Source organism: Mirounga leonina, unplaced genomic scaffold, assembly GCF_011800145.1.
Source record: "Mirounga leonina isolate KUSES-001 unplaced genomic scaffold, KU_Mleo_1.0 Mir_168, whole genome shotgun sequence".
Lineage (NCBI taxonomy): Eukaryota > Metazoa > Chordata > Mammalia > Carnivora > Phocidae > Mirounga > Mirounga leonina.
In genome coordinates, this window is record NW_023270426.1 from 10,569,540 (window position 1) to 10,590,198 (window position 20,659).

The 20,659-nt window shown below is 42.9% G+C and overlaps 1 protein-coding gene across 4 annotated transcripts in view; it reads right to left on the bottom strand.

The window, feature by feature from the left end:
* ZNF608 (zinc finger protein 608) overlaps nucleotides 1-19,719 on the bottom strand; it is a 112,244-nt gene extending 92,525 nt beyond the window's left edge. For 2 of the 4 annotated variants that reach the window (XR_004680864.1, XM_035014017.1), the window contains exon 1: nucleotides 15,064-16,387. Coding sequence is in view for 3 of the 4 variants with exons in the window: in XM_035014017.1 (XP_034869908.1) it covers nucleotides 15,064-15,981 (918 nt within the window). In the remaining variant the exon portion in view is untranslated. Of the gene's footprint in view, nucleotides 1-15,063; nucleotides 16,388-17,185; nucleotides 17,723-19,561 lie in introns of those variants that run through there. The other 2 variants (XM_035014016.1, XM_035014015.1) reach the window with 2 other exon arrangements.
* Between the last annotated feature and the right edge of the window lie 940 nt (nucleotides 19,720-20,659).

The following is a 20,659-nucleotide window of genomic DNA, read 5'->3' on the forward strand; positions in this document are numbered from 1 at the left end:
GAAGAATGGGTCAAACTGTAAAATCTAGGCAGAGAAATAAATGGTATTTTTAGGCCAAGTGAATTCCAACATGCAGTGGGTGTAGCAACAAAAAAAAAAGTACAGCACTCCAGAAAGGGGAAAGCTTGCTAACCTAACTAGGAAAAACTCACACACGACCTTTGAACCTTCAGTGACTAAAGGCGAAAGAATGACAAAAAGGTGTACCTAAAGGAACCAGAGGGCCAGATGTGCTTTTCCTAAGAAACCAAACCAGTTTTCTTTAATCAAAAGGACGATTGTGACTTCTAGAAGTTTATGAAAGTGTGAGCAATTGGAACTTTGTCGTCTGTTGCTAATTGAAGCATATAAAAGAGTCCATTTCTTAAAACATACTACAAACACTTTTTTTTTAATTCACTGCCACATGACAAAAACCAGAATCAAGTTGACTGGTGGAAGATCAGTGCAACCAAAGACCATGCTATTATTTCAAACTGTCAGGGGAAGGCAGTAAAATTGCTACCAGGTCTCCTTAAGTTACCCTTCAATAAAAAGAAGCCATCAGGGAAATAAGAGGAAAAGAAAACACATCAAAACCTTAAAAGTCCCTTTAAGTAAAATTATACGTCTGTGGCACCATGCCATCTGCTCTCTGGTTAACATAATAAGCCAATTCCACGACCTAAATACCTGCTTTCTAAAATCATTATATACAACACAAAATATAATCAATACAGTTTGAAACTGTAAAAGCTGCATTCATATGGCATTATTGGAATAGGCCTACATGCCCTTGTAGACACATTTTTCTTAACAGTGCTAGCTGACAATGAGGATTCCCAGGAGGCAAAAAAGCTCAGTGGTTGAGCTAGAATAGTCACAGTGAAGAATAATCAAACTGAGAAGGAGGGTGTAGGGATGAAAAGGAGAGCAGCTTTGAAAAATTAGCAGTCGTATTTATTCACTCCAAACTCATTTGTTCTAACCAAAACACCCTTCCCTTTGAGTTCTCTCTTACAGCTATAATACGAATTTTTAAATCTTCATTTAGCTTCATTGTGAAGGGAAAGCCTTCTGAATACCAAATGCAATCCAGGTACTTCAAGGCCCACTGACCTATCAAAACGTATTTGCTTTGTGATCACTTCAGTTCTTCAGGCGAAACCCATCATCTCCTTTAATTCACGACCAAAGGTATCTCTAACCAAAATTTAGCACATACGCAGAATTCAGCAAGAGCAGTACTGTGCCAACCTTACCCTCTTGAAGATCCTTTGAGTTCTCAAAAAAAAAAAAAAAATTACAAACAGCCCAACTGCTGGCCAACAAGACTATGAACAGTTTAACAGCCTTCCGTTCAGTTGCAAAACCTTTGTTCCGATTGCCAAAAACCTTTAGTTTAAATTAAAAAGAACTTACAACAGACAGCAAGAAGGCACCTGGTGGAACTTCAGTGCAGACAGAGAACTGAGCATGGGAGGGGCCTGGGCACTGGGTGCCCCATTTATCCTGCAGCTGAGTGGAACATAAAATCAATGATGACACTTATTTTAAAAGAAATAAAGCCCATATCAATGAGATACTTCCAGTCTACTCCCAATCCAACATCTATTTATGCAATTATAACATACTGTTAAAAAAGAGACAACAGACCCAAAATGGAGTCACTTACGCCAAGCCCCACATCAGCAAAAAAACACTTACCGCATCATCCAACTGCAGTTTTAGCCTCTTCCAGGAATGTAATCTTTAACTAGGTGACCTGGGATTACCTGATCGGCGCCAAGTGAGAAAATCTGTCTAGGAGACCCCTTCTGTCCCCCCACAGGAAGGCAACCCCGCCTGAAACCAGGCCCTGTGTTAATAATAAACTTCCTTTTCCTGCAACCTTTCTGCCTTTAAAAACCTTTCCTTTTCTATGGCTCTCCAGAGCTCCTTTCCATTTTCTAGACAGGATGCTGCCCGATTCACAAATCCTTCAATAAAGCCAATTTGATTTCGAAAGTTACTCCGTTGCGTTTTGCTGTTTCACAGATTCGGTGGCAGTAGCAGCATCGGAAGGAGACTTCCAAGGGCACTGGGGACGAGGGAGGAGAAAGGCAGGCATGGTATCCGAGAAAACTCTTGAGTTGTATTTCTCACCATTTCCAAGGGGAGGGCTGTGAATGAGTTCCTCTCGGTTCTGAGGTCCACTCTCTTGGCATAGAGCTTTTGATCTAACTAGCTTCCACCATTCCTCATTTGACTGGAATCTCTCCCCAAATTCTCTCCCCAATGCTCCCAGATTCCACACCAGGTAACGTTTGTCCTTACTAGACTGAGTCCAACTTAAAAAAACAGACTGGGCCCAGGACTGGACTGGGTCCGATTTAAGCTGGACTTTGCCTGACTTAAGCTGTCCTGGGTCCAGTGCAAGGCCTTGGGTGAATAAAATTTTGTTTTAAGTAAAGGCTGTATTGTTCATGGGAATCTTGAAAGACCAAAAAAACAAAAACAAAACACAAAGAAACACAAAAAGCCACAAAACTGATGGCATGGATCAAGCACTTCAAAGCTGTTACAGTGCTCACCCCCTAACTCAGAGACTTCCATGTTAGGGTAAGTTGATGGAAGAGGGTAAGATTGACACTAGGTCACCTGCCAACCTCAAGAAAATTTCCATGCAACAAGGTACAATGTAAAACACCACACGGTCTCCAACCCAGTGACACATCCCTCTTAGGTATTAGTTGGGTTCTACAGAAGACAGCCAAAGACTTCTCAAAAAAAAAAACAAAAAAACAAAAACCTCAAAACCCAAAGAGTTATGTGCACCACCTTCTGGAATACCTACTTATTTGGTGTCTAAGAACTATGGTCCCACAAGCTATAGATCAATTAAAAAAAAAAAAATGGCAAAACCTTACTGAGCTTGTTTTCTGTCCTAAGAACTTGGCTAAGTAACTATAAGGTTTGGGGGCTCTAAAATATGGCCAGACACAAATGTGGGTTTGAACTCCATTTGTGGCTAGGGTCCTACCAAACTACTGACAACCCTCAGGGGACTTAAAATGACCATTATTGGAATGCTCCCAATTAGATAAGACCATTGAAGAAGTGGGCTTAAAAAGCAAGTGTTCCCAAATCAAACAAACAGAATGGGTTATCTAGTTTAAGCCTCTGAAGTCCTCAAAATTCCAAAATAGCTAGGTTGAAAGATTCATTGCAAAGGGTCAATGAAAAATTAAAAGTACAAGTGGTACCTAAAACAAAAAACTTGAAGCTTGGGGCACCTGGGTGGCTCAGTCGTTAAGCATCTGCCTTCAGCTCAGGTCATGATCCCAGGGTCCTGGGATCGAGCCCCGCATCAGGCTCCCTGCTTGTCGGGAAGCCTGCTTCTCCCTCTCCCGCTCCCCCTGCTTGTGTTCCCTCTCTCGCTGTGTCTCTGTCTGTCAAATAAATAAATAATACCTTAAAAAAACCCAAAAAACTTGAAGCCAGACATAACTCCCACTGCTCTCCTCCACCCTTTGAGTACTCAATCTAATGATCCTTTATTTAAATCCACTTTTCACTCTGAAAAGACTAGTAAACAGTTTTAAAATAAGACCACCAAGGCTCCAGGTAATCCTGTTCAGCTATCTTTCACTTCTTGGCGAAAGGCCAAACTAAGGGCCATAGTTTCAAAATGTCCTAAACCCGAGGGGACAGCCTCAAAAGTTTCTGTAGATAATCTTCTAAGATTAATGAATTAATAAAAAGGCAGAAAACAGAATGATGTCATGACAATAGATGAACACTTTGAAAAGACCATGGAACATGACAGTAAACCAAATCTGCCAAACTGTCTTACAGACAACCTCTTATCTACTCTTGGAGGACACCGTATCGGCTCAGGAATTTTCTGGTTGTCTGCGGTGTTATTCCCTTTATAAGCCAAGGGGAAACAAAAATTAGAAATAATGAAAAGCCATGCCAAATTCTGGTGCATGCTTTAAACCCAACTAGAAGCCTACAGACGGGATCCTGGAAAAACTAACAAAAGCCAGATAAGATGAAAATTCTTATCAGAGTCAGCTCTCCCAAATCTCTTTGGCACCCAGTAGAGAGAGGAGAATAAAATATCTTTTGCACCCTCTTTGGGGACACCTCTTGTGTCCACGGGGTTGTTCAAGATTGCCAGAAATATTTACTGTTTGTCCCAGGTGAAAACTGACAAAATATTTTATAGGATTTTTTTTTTCAGTAGATGGCCAAATTGGATGCTATTATTCAGAGCCTGATAGGATGTTTTTAAGCCTTCTCCCCTAAACTAAAATAAAACTGTACCCAGAGGGAAAGAATAGCCTTCTAAAGTCTTTGTGGAAGGATTCCTGAAACTCTCAAAAAAATATAAAAACCCCAACTCTTTTTTCAAGTTCATGTGATCTAAAATAATCTTTTCTAACGACTAGATTGAGGTTGTTGGCTTAATTAACACAAGCACGTCTTCAGAGTTATCAACATTTGAATATAATGCAGATGTGCAAGTTTTCTTCTACCTGGGTTTACTAATCAAGTAAGTGCATGTTATCTCTACTACATCTGTGAGCCAGAAAAATGACTTGGGATGATGACTGACTTTGTCTAATATCTAATGAAATTTTCGTAGGTAATTGAATGTAATTGTTAAGAACAAATGATTTAAATAGATGCAAAGGAGATAATGTTTCTCTGTCAACTTCTCAGCAACCTGTCTCCAAACTTTTTTAGCTACTTGAAACAAACAAACAAAGTCAAGTTAAATGATAAATTAAGTCAAGGCCACTGAATAAGTATCTAGATCATCTCCAAACAAAACAAAACACGGACACATTAGTCAATGTAGGTTTATCCACTGCGGGCTTCTTTTAGAGAGGAACTAAAGATATTTGGCTCCAATAGTAAACATGCTTTGTGCCACAATGAATTTACTGTGAGGAAACATTTATTTCTAGAAATTCTGATAAGTATTTATAAACTTGCCAAGCCACAGAATGCTACGGTAACATACAGTGCATGATTGTTTACTTCTTAATTTTCACAAGAAGGTAAAGTTTTTAAGGGCTAAAAATTCTAATGTATGTAATTGAAGCTACTAGAAACAATAAGGGAAACATCTCTGTATGCAAAGAAAGTAGGATGTGGTTAAAAAAAGGGGGGTGGGGGGCGCCTGGGTGGCTCAGTCCTTAAGCATCTGGTCTGCCTTCAGCTCGGGTCATGATCCTGGGGTCCTGGGATGGAGCTCCGCATCGGGCTTCCTGCCAGGCCGGGAGTCTGCTTCTCCCTCTCCCACTCCCCCTGCCTGTGTTCCCTCTCTAATTGTCTCTGTCTCTCTGTCAAATAAACAAATAAAAAAAAAAAAAGGTAGGAGGAATGGAGATGCATTTTGTTGATAGAAAAGTGCTTTTGTCCTAAAGCGAGGATGGCTATTTCAGGATGAAAAAGGAAAAACAGATGACAATATCTGAATGGAAAAAAGAAAGTTCGTGAAATAAAAAATTGGGGGAAAAGAATTTTATGCATGATCAAGCTGAATAAGATTAAAATTTGTTAGAAGGGTTTTACAAATAAGCTCTAATGTCAGTAGTATATTTATATAGAACTAAACCTTAATACTTCTTTCATCTGCTGAGTTTTCTTAGATTACTGGACTGTAAGATACTATACAACTATAGAACTTTCTGTATTTGCCTGTGAAGTCTTTATTTTACTTATTTTTTAAGTGAGCTCTATGCCCAACGTGAGGCTTGAACTCCAGACCCTGAGATCAAGAGTCACATGATCTACTGACTGAGCCAGCCAGGCGCCCCTAACCTGTGAACTCTTTATCTGCCCCTGTGGTTAAAGAGATATTTAACCACATTGTTTCACAGTGACCTAAAATCTTATTTGACCAAGTATTTTAAAACCTTTGACATTTTTGACAAACTTCCCAAAATTAAATCCTAAATGAAGTCTTTTTGACTCAGAACTAACTTTGAGATTTTTCAGAGGGTCCCCATGGTATCTGAAAAGATTTGTCTTCTCTCCTTGTGCTATGCTGAATTACATGGGAAGCACTGTCAAAAAATAATACTAACACTTCTTTTTTTCCCCTTCCCCCCACCAACCAAAACCAAGACTTCTTTATGTTGTTATTTGTATAGGTATGTAAGTGTTCCAGAAACTGTATAAAATTCCTAAAGTCCAATATGTCCTGGTATAATATTGTCATCATAATTCCAGGTATCATCTTAAAACGTGTGTGACAGAAATAACGAAATTTCCTTGTTAATTCCCTCATCATGAGCTCTCATCTGATCTTTAACAATGGACATTTTTTAAGTCTTTTCACTTTCAGACAGTTATTGTTTCACCCAGATGTTTTCGCAAACGTGTTCCTGCAAAGGTACGTCCTCTTCAAAGCTTCAAAATAAGGACTCTGGCAAACACAGGTTTCTGATAACTTTAAGATCATAAAAGTGAACCAGTTAAGAATTTCCAGAACTAATGGAAAATGTGGATTCAAGCAGAACAAAAATTAATAACATGGAACTGAATGAACTGAGGAGGAGGATTATAATTTTTATGACTTCTTATGTGAAATATCGCTAGTTCTTCAATGTTATTTTTCCAGATTTGAGGAAACTTTTTCCCTTAAGCTATTTATGACTTACAATAATTTGGCGAAGTATACCAAAGATGAAACATTTCCTTTTTTTCTCTGATGTCTTCAGAATTTGGAAACTCTTGAGTATCCTTTTTATGCCAAAATAGTTATTTACATAAGCTCAATGAGAATCCATTCTCTTTGTAACAGGACACAACTGGAAACACTGGTAATATTACCAAGACTTTTACTGGAACTTTGTAATTGAGAGAAATGTGCATAGACTCAGGACCAGAGTGTTTTTTAAAAACTGAGGCTGATTTTATGGAGCCAATAAAGACCCTTGGAAAAACTGGCATGCTACCTTGCTTACAAGGTTCCAGCAAAGCAGGCTTAAAAAGAGCATTTTTGGTCAATCACTATTCTTGCTGCACTTATGCAAATAATCAGACCAAGTTTAAAGCAAACAAATTACTTTTACTGTGACTGTTTTGGTTACAAAATGGAAATAACTGTAGAGAGAAAAAAATATATTTGCATTTATCTCTATATTAGATTTATCTCTATATTAGATTCTAATCCTATTAATTGCCTTGAAGATTTTGTTATTTACCTGTAACTGGACTGGGCCCTGAATTCCTCTGGTTCCTTAAAGTATCTGGCTACAACTCCAACTAGTGTTTCCAATTTTCTCCCAACCCTACTGATTTGGAGTCACTAAGAACAAAGAGTGCCTGTCAGTACCCTTAGAAGGATATAGGAGGTTCCCCTCCCTACCTGGATGGCAGCCAAACCTCAGACTTGAACCTCGGTTACACAATGTATCTCATAGCTGAAGAAGTCTCCACCTGACAGGTCCTCTACTCCAGCTGGAAACCTCAAAATCCAATTGACTAGGAAGACAAGTAGCCAATATTGAGGTTCACTGCTTCTTTCTAAGATGTGGGACCAAGACTTCATACTTTAAACCTAAAATTTTCTTCTTCTCTTTCCTTCCTTTACTCTGGCACTGGCCGGAAAAGATAATACCATCATTCATATCTCCCAGGACACTGCAAAGGAGGGAAATCCACCTCCAAACAACTGCTGGACTTGCCACTATGCTCCTGCCTCAGTTTCTCTCCAACAGACTCAGCCCCTCCCCCATTTTATCCGACTCCCTAACCATAAGGATCCGTTTCCACGTCTCTGGTTAATACCCCAAAGCCCAGGGAACTCTGCACTCAGCGTGGCTGCAAAGAAAGGAATACAAGTCAAGAGTCACCAGAATAAAACCATCTGTATAGTCTAGAAACCTTTAAATTTTATTGGCCTCCATGGTTGTACCAGGACACTTTCATGATGAAAATTAGCTCCCTTTGGCAGGTCTCAATCTCCAGGGTTAGGAATAAACATGAGGCTATGATCAGGAACCCATCCTTAACTCTTGAAAATATTACAGAACCCACTGCTAATGCAAAAGCTGTCCCCAAAACATCCGAGACTCTCTGGCCAAAGTTATTCTTGATAAGAGGACAGCCCTTGCTTAACTTTTAGCTGAACAAGGAGGTGTCTATGCTGTAACCAACGCCACCCGCTGCACCTGGATTGACGTTTCTCGGGAAGTTGAAACTCAGTTACTGAAGATCGCTGAGCAAGCCACTTAGCTTACAGAGTGACTCCTTTAGCAGAGTCTTTCTCTGACTTACTTGACTTTGATTGGTTTGGGTGTTGGGGAGCATGGCGCCAAATGCACTCCAGGCATTGGGAATTATCCTACTTATAATAATCATACTCATCTCAGAAGCTTTAAAGGCACGTTCGCAACCACTATCCACCAAGCAAACGAGTTCCCTAAGACTGAAGCGCCAGAAAAGGAAGGAAGAAAATGACCAACTAAAAACTGGTGAGCCTGAGGTCATGACCTGTGAATCCCACTGGAAGGATCAAGAACTCGAGAACTTCAGAGGGTTTGTGGAGAGTGGTGCTCATGCCTTAAAGTTTGATCACATCTCTCGGTTCAGCTCAGTCTGATCAAAGGGGGGAACTGTTAAAAACAAAAACAAACAAACAAACAAAAAACAACTGGCCCAAAATGGAGTCACTTGTGCTAACCCCCATGACAGTAAACCAAGACTTAAAACTAATTGCAGTTTCAGCCTCTCCCAGGAATGTAGCCTTTAACCCGTCATTATGGGATTACCTGGTCAGCACTAGTCGGAAAACCAAAAGGTCCCTTCCGGCCTCCTTAGGAAGGTGCTCTGCTAATAAACTTCCTTCTCCAGCCCCCTTTCCACCTTTCAAAACCTTTCCTCTTTCCTACAGCTCTTCAGAGCTCCTTTCTACTCGCTAGATGAGATGCTGCTCCATTCATGAATCCTTGATTAAAGCCAATTTGATCTCTTAATTTACTCAGCTGAATTTCGCTGCTGAATAATCATCCACACACCTAAGAAACACGAGTTACAGGGCACTAACGTGATCCGTATTATTAGCCTCTAATGACGACCAACGTCATTCCTGAGGCAAAGTTTTCACCTGTTCTCTTCCCCTATCTCTAACCTTAGCTGTACAGATTAAGAGAGTCTGATTTACTAGTCAACAATCCTAGGGAAGAAGGGTGATTTCCACTGTGGTATTGCTAGGGACTGCCCAGTATTTCCTTAGTTTCTGGCTTCCATGTTCTAGAACAATGCTCTACAAGTAACTTAGGAATAAACTGTTTAGTAGTCAAGCAAAACCCTTGATGTTCAGATCACTGGCAAGTTCAGAGTGCTGGCAATCAAAACTATGTTGGGCTACAGTAATTACTATGAAAAACTTTTCAGCGCTTAATATTAAAGAATAGAATAACATGATCCACCTTTTCTACACCTCTAGAGTGTGTTCAACATGGCAATTATCTCCATTCAAGAAGCAGAGTTTAAAATGCACTGAAACTCAATTATACCCATGACTTTTTAAACATACACTTCAAAAGGCAGGTTTCATCACATTCAAATCGCTGAACAAAATCTTTTACCCAACTTATAAAAAATGGATTTTATCCCTCTCCCACGAGACCCCTTCATGTATAAAAACGATTTCTTTTTAGCTCCTGGACCCACTTTATTTTTTGCTTCATTAAAGCAGAGGGAGGACGGAGCCACGATGAAAGACAGAGAGATCCCATCTGATAAAGCCAGTTCCAAGGGCGGCTCTCCCAGACGCCCTGGGACGCCCAGCCTAGAACTGCCACCATTTAAAAAAAAAACCAGATCACACACTTGTTAACAAAAAACACATTACTTTGTGACTTTTAAAAATGCAAAGGAACTAGGAGTAGTAGATTTATGATTTAAGTGCTTGTGGCTAAAATAGCTTTCCAATTATCAAGGGCCTCTTAGGAAGAGCAAGAATGCATTATGTGTTAATGACCACAACCAGGGGTCCCTTCTTGACTCTTTTGTCAGAACCCAAACAGATCTTCCCCGCAGCTTCACCATTAACATGTCTGTTTCCTGTCAGCCCACTCAGAGATACTGTCATTTATCTCAGGAGGCACAAGCCCAGTCATTAGCTTCTATAAAAGACCTCAAACAAAGGCCGGATACCGTTTCACCCAGGGCTCTCACTAAACCCAGAACCAAGCTTAGTGTCTAAAAAGTCAAGGACTCAAAAGTTACCACCGTGAAGAGAGTATTTTCCTCATTATCAACCATCCTAGATGCAGCTCTGAAGGAGAGCGAGAGCTACGGAGAGTCAACACCAGTCCAACGTGCTATCCCGTACAATTAGATTACCCGATAAACGCTGACCAGGGTTAGCCTGGGAGAGCCTTCAGGTACCGACTGAACAGTGTGATCTTTGAAGAACTGACCCCTCATTGTGATTGCCTGCAGGAACTGAATAACCATTACAAAGTGCTCAATGGCTGGGCTTCTGGAAATCTTTTAAAAGAAAAGTGGAACTGGTTAAAATAAATGTAGGAACATGTGTTTTCACAGTGTTGCTCATATTACTGCAATTTCAAGTTTCTATGAAGTACCAGGTGAACTTTTTTAAATTAAAAAAACACACACACGCACAGACACAGTCAAAATCGAAGCAAATCTCAGCCATTCAATCCTTGTTTTTCAAGCTGAAAACGAAGAACAGATGGTACTTTCCATGTTGTTTGAATCTGGTTATTGAACACCTCTGTGGTTAGGGAGACTTCTGCTTAGCACTTTCGGCATACATTTCATTTACTAACTATAAAACGCTGCTTAGGAAAAATAAGTCTTTATAACACTAATTAAAACCATCTTGCGGCCAAGCAATTTCACTTGAAGAGCATTCTTAACCTGGTGACATTTGGACAATGACTCCGCACCCCACTCCCTTTTTTTTTCCAGACTATTTGCAAAGTTATTAAAAGTTGTTAAACATTACTCATCTCCTTTTAGCATAATCTTGATCATGTGTGTGTGTGTGTGTGTGTGTGTTTTGTTTTTGTTTTTTTTTTCATCTCTCCAGCACACCCGCTACGTTTCAAATACTATGCTCAGGACTCAGTGATATGCCTGGCCACACAAATCCTCCCAAGTTCCTTGGGTTCTCACAGAAAACTTGCTCAGGGAAAAGATGGCCTCTGCATCCACCTCAAAAAGCCCTGTCACCCTCCCAGGCAACTTATTGAAAAGTAAGGAGCAGGATCAACGCTGATTGGGAGCCAGCCTCAGTTACCAACGTTTTTAACCGCTAAATCCCTTATGTAGCTTTCAAAACAGTTTGCTGTCCAACCACAATGGACTTTGTTCTTTAATTATAGCAAGTGACCTTTCTGCCCTTTTATTTCACAGTAGATAAACTGCACTCTCTAAGCAGAATTTGTAGGGGACACCAGATTGGGGGGGGGGCAGCGCGGAGGCAGGGGAGGCAGGCATATTGTCCACAAAACTCATTAATCAAAATATGTTCTTAAACGGCTCACACTCACTTAGAAAATGTGGCAGAATTCCCTAGTGAAGTGTAAAAGCCTTCTCCAAGAGAATAAAATAAAATGAATTATATCCCTTATAGACAGGTCCATTTGTAGACACCACCTTTAGTCTGTTAAGGCCTGGCTTAATGAAAGCAATATGATATCAGGGAAGTAATTCTCTTTCCTGAATATGTACTGAGTAGTCAGAACCCTGAGACCCAACTGTAAGCCCTCCTGTGCCTTTCATGTCTATTTAAGTATTAGGTGTTTTTAAGAATTCTCCTATGTCGTTGAGAATTTTCCGGCGATCAAATAAAACCATGTACCCTATTTAGCCCGGCCCAAGTGCCTGTGTCTGATAAGTCAAAACTGTAAGATATTAAGGAGAGCCTCCATACAGGCTATTATGCTTTAAAAAGAAAGGAGGGGGAAGGTGGAGAAGCAGGTTTTAACAACCCAAAGCCAACCCGTCAAATCTCCTTATTCAGACATGTCACTGGTGCTTAACCACAAAATGGGCTACAGAAATACAGCTCAAACATCTTAGAATTATGGCATGTTTTGATTTTGTTCACGTATTAAGGGAGTGGCGACTTTTACAACATACTTGTGGTTTCCACATAAAGGAGTAGAACACTCATTGATTTAATTAGGTTTCATAAGGTCCAATTTATCATGTTTTACATGACTTTGTGTAGTGTAGAAACAGAATAAACAGACCAAAAATAGACATTTAAGCATGCTGTGAAAATTAACCGGTGACAGCAAGTCTTACGAATCTCCCGTGAAACCTCTCAACCAGGAAGAAAAAAAAAAAGAAAAAAAAAAAAAACCCAGAAGAAAAGCGCACACACAGCCACCCCACCTCCTTGGGTTTTCACATTTGGGCCCCTCATGAGCCACATCTGATTGCTGAAAATTAATCATCTTCACTTTTGAGACACTTACTCTTCACCCACCCAGAATATCAAGCAAGGCAGAAATTAAAACATTATACAAAACGTCAAAAAAAAAAAAACCTCTCTCACAAGATGCCTCAGTGTGGAAATACTTTTGTCAGGTAAAGCGCGTCCTGCTTATACCTCCTTAAAAAAGGTAGCCTCCTCTCGTTAGGGAGCAGTCCCTAAATTGAGGTCTCATGTTCCCATCCATGCGTTAGTGGAATGAGAGTGACTTCCCGGGGGTGGCATGTGTGCAAGGGAGTGCCATCTTGGGGTGGCAAGGAGGCCAGGGGTGGGGGGGAGGGCGGAGGGGGAGGAGCGGGGAGAGGGTGGGGAGGGGAGCCTACGGAACAGCATTCCTGAGCCAGCACCCCCCTGCTTGACCGAGAACGGCCAACGCTGCAGGATTCAAGCCCCTCGGAGCCATCCCTGAAGGGCCCCTGTGCCAACACCAGGGGCCATGGTTGGCGGAGGGCGGTGGGCTGCATCTAAACGCGCTGAGCTCTCTCCTCCCCTCCTCCCCTCCTCCCATCCTCCCCTCTTCCCCTCCTCCCCTCCTCCCCTCCTCCACCCCGGCCCGGCCCCATCACGACTTGTTTGCTCTTCATTTATGTAATTCGTATTATCACATTTATACTGCTCTGACTGAAGATGAGTTGCATGTATATGAATAATTTAATTCCTCCATTCTTTATCCAGTTTCCTCTGTGACTGGAAAGTGAAAAGAACACAAAAACTGGAGAACCAACACCATGCTCTAATCTCAGTTGCCATGACAGCAGCCTTTGAGATACAGAAATGTTCCGATTGCCAGCTAAACAAAATTGTTGAATGTGAACATTTGGCTGGAAGATTAAAAGGCTAAGGGGAATGCAAAAGGGCAGTACCTCCCACATTCCAGGCAGCAGTGAATCCAATCAAATGCTTCTGACTCCTTAACCACAGCCATTGTGAGCACTGGATTAGGGCAATTCATCTAGATAGTTAGAGCAGATTAGAAGTGCAATTTGAAGACTATTGGCAACAAAAGTAAATGCCCTACTGTACTAAGTAATAAGAAGATTTCAGAACGCCTTTTAGCAGAAATTGTGTGCAACTACACCAGGAAATAGAAGAATCGAAACCTGGGATTTTTAAAAATGCATTTCAATTCGTCAGTGTAAAAAGCTGTCTGACCCAAGGTGTATGAATAAAAGAAGCGTCCGGAGGCTTTTGGTGATTTTGGCATCATCCGCACTTTAATGGACCCTCCACAACTCCTAAGACCAGAAAATCAGAACTTTCTTCCTGCGCTCCCACTTAAATCTTGAACCCACGAATGCAAAAATGGAAAGGTCTGGAGAGAAAGCAGTGAATAACTGGCCACAGAAATGATCACCCAAAGCCGTCTGACAGTTCTGATCAAGTCAGACATTGGGGGGGGGGGAATCGAATTATTTAATAAGCAGATTTCCAAACAACCATGCCATAAACCACAGGATATGAGTTTTATTTCTGCGAAGCACAAACCTGAAGGCTGATTTCATAAAAACATTACTCACACCCCCAGCTCACTCCCAAACTGCCCGGTGGACAGAGCCCCTTCCGTCCTGGGACACTATTCAACGCAGGACCGTCACCAGACCAGTAAGTCACAGGCCTCCAGCCCCAAATGGCACAGCCCCCAAGGTGCACTTTTTCAAAGGCAGTCTCTAACTAGACCTTAAGACAATGACAGCGATGGCAGGAAGGGTTCACGTTGCTTAAATCGAGGATCCCCCATTACCCAAATGCCACACAAGATTCTCATCCCCTCTAGCTGTTGCCCCATCTCAAGAATCCCCATCAGCCCAGTCTCTCTCACTTTCCTTACCAACCTCTCCATTCCCTAGGCAAGCTAGAAATTCAAGTGATAACATCCTGAAATCTCCAGCTAAGAACCGGGTGAGGGAACCAGGGTAGAGAGTCCTAGAAACCACCGAAACCATTCCAGTCTTTCCACACAGTTAAGAAACCAATGACCCCAGGACGCCAAGGCTGGGGTTTAAATTCAGGACCTGTAAGAGGAACCCATCCAAGGAGGATACCCTTTGACGGAACTATTTGTTGGAGAAAGTCCCGAAAAAAGAAACAGGTTGAGGGAAGAGGGTACATGAGAATCCTCGACCTCACCTCTTCCAGGGAGGGAACGTGCACCCTGCACCTAAGGACACATTACCAGAAATACTAGGGCGGGCATATTAAAACCTAAGACAGCTGTCCTTGGGCGAGAAACCAGGACATGAGTCAAGCGGGTACATGAGCAGGTCTGCTATTAAAAGCACACCACCACCGGCCGACTGGCCAGGGGCCCCTTGGAACACCCAGGCCCTCCCACCTGGGGACCCCAAACACTGAGCAGGGCCGCTGGCCGCCGCCACAGGAGAAGCAAGAGCCAAAAGCAGTGCACCCGAATCAGCTCAGCTCCCCCATTCCAAATGTCCACGGAAAGGATGCACACAACAGAAACCTCACAAAGAACCAGGAAGCACGAAGAAGAAGTGTGAGGCACACAGAGGCACCCCCCCCCCCGCTCCCAAACAACACACACCCACACAGATGCACACAAAGAGCAAAGTGGGAAATCTAGGAAGGCGACTTGATCCTACCTTCTCGGTTTTCAGTTTCTTGATTCGCCTGTGGCTCTCCTCCTCCTCCTCTTCCTTCTTTACCAACATAGAGTTTCCCATGAGCCCTGAATCCGGGGCACTTTTGCTAACTTCCCCAGCAGCCGCGACGCCGCCACTCCCAGTGCCCCCGCAGTGGAAGGGGCTCGCGCCACCTCCATTGCTCTTGGCCCCAAAGCCATAGAGGTGCCCCCCGGAAGGGGCCTGGCTGCCACTGCCATTCTGGTGGCCCTGAAGCAGGTCGTGCTTGTCCTTCCTGGATTTCCCCGCATCCTTATCCCGCTTGGCGCCTCGGCTGCTCTGGCTTTTACCTGGCTTCTCCTCTTTGCTTTTCCCACAGGAGGCCGCCCCCGCGGGGGCAGCGGAGGGCCCCGTGCCCGGATTGCTGCTGTTGGGGTTGCCGCCGCCGCCGCCGCCGCCGCCGCCGCTCACACTTTGACCCAGCGCTGAATTCATGCCAGTGGCCTCTCCAGGGCGCCCTTGGACTTCCTGCCTCTTGCCAGTGCCGCTGATCTCGGGAATCCCATACAAGGCAGCCGAAGGCAGAGATTTATTAGCATCCTTAGAAGTTTTACTCCTTTTCACTTTTGATTTGCTGGTCTCTTTGTGTGAATTCCCCTGGGGAGCAGAGGGCTGAACAGAAGCAAATTTTAGGCCATCAGCTAGGGCGGCCGGAGCACTGGCCCCACTGGAGGCCAGACCTCCACAATCCTTCGCGTTGCAGCTGCTAGTGGTGGTGGTGGAATTATTCATCTCAAATTTCTGTCTGTCCTTCTCCAAATCAGCGTCCAAATCAATTATTAAATTTCCAACCCCGATTTCCCAATCATCACCACTGTCATAAGTATCAACTGTATTTGGATCCACACCTTTTCCTGCAGTAGAAATGTTCACTGACATCCTGAAGATGAGCTCTCTAGAATAAAAATCCGATGAACTTTCCTTTGGAGATGAGGGGACATTCGTTTAGCTCCGCTGGGCTTTCTCGTAAAAAAAAAAAAAAAAAAATCTTCTAATCTTCCTCTTCTTTTTCCTGCCCCAGGAATGTGTCCAGAGATTTTACACCCTTCAGTCCAGGTCCACCTTTTCCTGTGAAGGGGGGGGAAAAGTCGAATATTTCTTGTCTGGGTGTTACCAGAATAAAAAACGATTAATACTGGGGAGTCAGTAAGGGGTACAGGGAAGGATGGACAGCAAGGTAGGTGGCTCATATATTGTCTCCACAGTCGGGTTTAAAGGAAAATAACCAAACCCAAAAAACTTACCCACGACAGTAAGCATCTAAACAGTAGCTTAAAAAAAAAAAAAAAAAAAAATTCCCTTTACCAACAGCACAAGGATAAGCACTTTTTTAAAGGCATTAAGATATCTTAAAGATCTGTGTCAAGTCCAGGAAGGTTAAAAAAAAAAAGTTTAGGATTTTTTTTTTTTTCTCATACATGTGATATCTCAACCCCAGAAACACAGCCTAAACACTCAGACAAGAGGGAGGAACACAGCTTTAAACATCCCCAAACATGTCCTAGATCATGCAGTTTCAAAGACCAGACCCTGGAAGTTCTCTGAGGCTAGTTTCAGAATGAGGTTTCTAAATTTTCCTTATTTCTAATTTTATTACTTCTTTTTACAAATCGTCTGGGCAATCTGTTTTTTGTTCCCAGTAAGGAACAGGAAAAACAACGAATAACTAACCCCCCCCAAACACATACCCTCTCTTCCCCAACAGTTTATACCATTTTATTTTTGAAATACACACACAAATGTCTTTAAGAGCATTTTTCTATAAAAAAGACAGCGCTAAATAAAAGGCTGAATACCTGCCTTTTGAGGGGAAAAAAAAATTACATATAAACAATTCTACCATATTCCCAGGTCACAGACTTGCTCAATTTGTTAAATATGGTGCTACTGACTGGACGGGGAAACTGATTAAGACATGCACTTTAAGTAGTCTGCGCCAACGTGGCCTCAATGACCGCAAATGAGTGTGTGTTTGACAAAGATCAGTTAAAACGGTTTTTAAAGGGATCAGCCCCTTTTAACAGTTGATTGTCGAGAAAAATAAATAAATACACACACACACACACACACAGACATTGCTTACCTTTAATCCTTTATCATTTTTTAATTAGGCCAGCAAATCAAAATGCCTTTCCCACTCCACTCGGCAAACAAGCCTGTGCCTCATTTTACTTAAACACCAAATGATCAAGAAGGAAGAAACCAAATAACACATCTCAGCCAGAATAATCACTCGATAACATTATTCCACCTCCCCACCCCCCTTTTGGCAAACGGATCAGGAGTCCTTTTCTCCTTAAAAAAATGTGTCACTGTACAGCTGGAAGATAATGTTTCACATTCACAACAGAAGTACCAAAGGTTTTTTTTCCTCTTAACAAGCATCGAGAAGAATAGGTTTAAAAAAAGAGAGAGAGAGAGAGAGCTTAGAGAAAAAAGTTTTCCCAACTTCTCATTCCGCCTTCAGTTCCAGACTTCAGAGTCACCGTGATCAGTAAGTAATGATCCCATGTAGCAAACCTACAGGCGTCCGCTAGTAACAAGACAGAATGTGCTAACATCGGGATAAATTAGTGAAAGGGAAGAAAGAATAAGAAGAAACGACTGAAAATCTGGGCTGGATTCCGCCTGTTAGTCGGGAAGTGGCATTTTTCCGCCCGTCCTGACAGATTTGATTTCTTGAACTAACTTAAGAGGAAAGGAGGGGGAAGGCGAGGGGGGAGGGGGGAGAGGGGAGGGGGGAGGAAGAAAGGGAAGGATGAGAAGCCCAGCAAAAGGAGAAAAAGAAAGGTGTGGAGGGGGAGGGGAGCAGATGATTCAGTGAGCTGATAAACCAGTTATAACAGCATTCGCTCGGGGCCGGGGGCGGTGGGCGGTGGGGTGAGGAAAATAACGGCGCTTAAAATTGGTTCAGTCTTCGAAACCCAAAGGATGTGATGTTTTCCTGTTTTATGTTGTTTTAAGAAAAAGGAACCGAGTTCCTAGTATAGTCCCGGGGGGGGGGGGGGGGGGGAAAACCCGCGGCCCAACAAACCAATCCAGGTGGGGTTATTTTATTATTAGAGAAAAAAAAAAAAAATTTTTTTTTTTAAGGCGACCTTTTTCAGGACAGTTTTTCCCATTGATAGCCGCAGCAAACGGTGCGTCTCCCTTTTATTTATTTTTCTCTCCTCCTCCTCTCTCGCCCACCCCCTCCTGTGTTTAGTCAGATGGCCCCGGAGCTTGGCTTAGTATTTTTAATTAGCTGGCGTTTGGAAGCTAAAAGCAGTAATGAATTGTTGATGGATTGGAAGTGGAGAGTCGCTTTGCTGGAAATGTCGGGGCTGGGAGAGGGGGATGGGCGAGTTAGCAACAACCAACCATCTAAAAGGAGCGATTTTGTTACAGTGCAAGCCTTTCACATCACGTGAGGATCAAGGGCTCAATTGGTTGTCGTGAGAACAAAAATGGTGACAAGCGTATCAAGAAAATACTGATCTGGTCTTTAAAAAAAAGCTGAAGGTCTCTCCCCTCCCCCTGCACACACTCCCCCCCACCCCCACCCCGCCGCCGCCGCCTCCCCCCCGCGCCCCCACCCCCCCGCAGTGGGCGCAGCTACAAGTTATGAATGTGAAACATTTCTCGCAGATCTAGGCTCTTGGAAGTTCGAAGGAGTGAAATGTAACGAGCACAAGAGCAAAGCAGATGTTTTAAAGAAACACCTTATAAACCTTTCCTCAACTTATCTCCAATTTGTCGGCTTTCCCGAGGGGCCAGGGATGGGGACGCCCAGAAGAGGGGGAGGGCACCTCCAAGCTACTTGGGTTTTAGGGACCCCCTCATGTCTTAAACAAAGAAAAACATTTTGCTAGCTCCCAAGCCAGGTCCTGTAATAAACACACCATTGTTACTCTATTTGTGGGTTTGGGTTGGGTGGGGCTTCCCCCCCCCCCTTAATGGTGTTTTTGCTGCTTTGCTTTTTTAAGGAGGTGGAAAATGGTAATTATAACCATTACATGTAATGGGTGACTATTCCCTTGTTTAATATTAAATTATTGGGCACTAGGATGTGGCAAGAGACAGAAATCGGCTTGTTCTGCCCTTGCCCCCATTTTCCTGGCTCGTTTTGGAAGAGGGTCTTGCCCAGCTAGGATAGGAGAGGGAGGGGGCGAGGTGAGCTAGGGAATGGACACTGCAGATCAGTATATGTAACTGTGTCACTTTTATTCTCCTTGGGTTACAGCCCAAAAGGTAATTTACTCTAAGTTACCCCGAGTGCCCAGTCAAGCTTAATTTGTGTGAAGAAGTTACAAATGCTTCACCCTCCACTGAATAAAATTCACCCTTCTTGGGTTGTTGTTCTCAATGCAAAAGCCAAACCCTGTAACTAGTTCCTCATTTTAATGCATAAAACTCGCACATTCCCCTGCATGAAGTCCCCGCTAAGTGCTATAGAGACACACCACGCAACCGTACTTACGGTCTGTATTGGATCGAGTTGACCTTTTCCTTCTAACTGCATTGAATGTGTTTGGTTGCAGCCGCTTTATTTTGGAAATTATAATCTCTTCAACAAATTTATTATTAAAGAAGATGGACCATCAAATGTCACAGACCGTCCTGTGTATTTTTTATAAAAGCAAAAATTAAAATTAAAAAAAAGAAAAGAAAAGAAAAATCCCCCTGGTGCACACACACCACAAGCTTGTTCTGCAACACTGAAATCAGGACTGAAACACAACACACACACAGGGGGAGTGGAGCAAAAGGAGCTCTCAGCCTCTATACCTGAAAGGGACTTTTCTTTGTTCCCATTGCCCTTTCGCATCGGGCCAATCAGAGAGCAGCTTTTATGAAACTGGGCTCTCTCATTGGCTAGCTGCTTTCTCTTGGCTACTGTAGGGGGTTGAGATATACACACGTATAAAACACACACTGAGAGCGGGTGGGGGTGCGGTGGGGGGTGGTTGTGGAGACAAAGCGTTTTATTTTCCAACCAGATTGGGGTTGAGGAACCTCCTGCAGTAAGGAAGGGGGGGGGAAATGGTGCGCCCGTTTCAATGACTACATCATTCACATAAAACACTTATTTATTAAAACAAATCTCAAACAGGCTGCGAGGAAAGGATGTCGGTAAATACAAGTTTGATTGTGTTATCTTGGGGGAAATAATGTATGTGATCGCTCGGTGGCAGAGGGAAGCCAAATGAGCCACTAGCGCGTAGCGAGGAGAAAAGGGGAGGCTGGCTGTGTGGAAATGACTGAGAGCGGTTTTTGCTGGCTTCCCTTCCTTGTTGCAAGGACTCGGCAGCGCGAACTCCCAAGACTGATTTTCTGTCCTGCAGCTTCTGGCTTTCAACCCTCCCCCACCACTTTGCCCTTCTTCCAACTTTTTTTTTTTTTTTTTAACCCCTGTTGTGTCTCTTTTTACTCCCTGATTAAATAAGAAAAATCGATCCGGGGGTAAAGGCGGTGGTGGGGAAACAAGTAACCCTTTTGTTTCCAGTCTTCTGGTCTACAAGCACTGAAGTGTGAACACTGGCAACCATTTAACCACCACTACGGGAACAGTTCTTCC